This window comes from Drosophila miranda (assembly GCF_003369915.1).
Source record: "Drosophila miranda strain MSH22 chromosome Y unlocalized genomic scaffold, D.miranda_PacBio2.1 Contig_Y15_pilon, whole genome shotgun sequence".
Classification (NCBI taxonomy): domain Eukaryota; kingdom Metazoa; phylum Arthropoda; class Insecta; order Diptera; family Drosophilidae; genus Drosophila; species Drosophila miranda.
Window position 1 is genome coordinate 130,221 of NW_022881598.1, and position 1,057 is coordinate 131,277.

Consider the following 1,057-nt stretch of genomic DNA (forward strand, 5'->3'; position numbering starts at 1 on the left):
ATGACGACTCTACTGCGACATTGCGGCCACCGTGGTACCACACGTGGAGCCCTACGAGGAGAAGCCGAGCCTGTGGAAGCTCATCTAACGAGCCTGCGGTACATACATCGTGAGCTTTGTCAGGAGGTAAGTTGAAGAACCAAATGCTTGCTGGCTGGACGAAGTGTAGTAATTGTACGGGTGCTTCGCAGAAATCCCTGACGGAATGCCAGAAAATGTACGGCCTAGTCCGATCGCAGCCCTGCCGCCTGCAAGGGGAGGCTGACTACAAGTTTTATTTGGACATCCATCTGACGCACTTCAATGGCATTCACTTGCAAATGCAGAAGGAGACGTTGCCCATCGCCGCCACAGATCAACTATATTACGCCTTGGAGGCAATGGGTGTCCTCTTTGACACCATGCGCCAGCGTAAAGTGGCAAAGAATGCGGCTCTCCTGGTCCAGCTGAATGATGCCCTGTTCAGCAAGCGAGGCAAAGCCTTTCTGATGTACCTGAGCGCCCTTCCGCCCGAGAGCACGACGAAAATGTACGACCCGCTTCTCAAGCTCCTGAGCTGCAGCTGGGCCACACCCAGCTCTGAGCTGACTACTCAATTCACGGAGTATCTGGGCCTGGTTCTGGCACTGATGCAGATCGACATGTTTTCCATAGAAGCGCCGCTCGAACAACAACTGGCACTGAAGTTGCTGCGCATTTGTCGCGACCTGTACAAGGACGTCTCTCCGCAGAACTACTCCATCCAGCTCCTCTACTACTATGTCAAGCTGTTGTACGTGCGCGAGGCTACGGCGGACTTCAAGCGGACTTACATCGATCTGTGCAAGAAGTTCGTCTACTTCTTCGAGCACAAGGGCGCGACGACGACGCCAAAGAGCAGTGGTTCATGGACCTGCTGGTGTTCTTCCAGCGCCTGCAGATGCTGCTTCATCAGAGCAGCAACAAGCCTCCCTTAGACATTTTTTTGGCAGCAGCTCGAGGGCGACGACAGTCCCGAGGTATACACCGCCCACTTTCAACTGCTGCATGGCTCCATTGGGCTGACGGTGAACGTAGT

The 1,057-nt window shown here is 54.4% G+C and overlaps 1 protein-coding gene across 1 annotated transcript; it reads left to right on the plus strand.

Moving 5' to 3' along the window:
* LOC117189322 (protein three rows-like) lies at positions 1–882 on the plus strand (the record flags this gene model as incomplete). Its single annotated transcript, XM_033394472.1, has 2 exons — positions 1–126; positions 192–882. Coding segments are annotated over exons 1-2 (817 nt in total), but the record flags the coding sequence as incomplete, so codon positions are not given.
* Between the last annotated feature and the right edge of the window lie 175 nt (positions 883–1,057).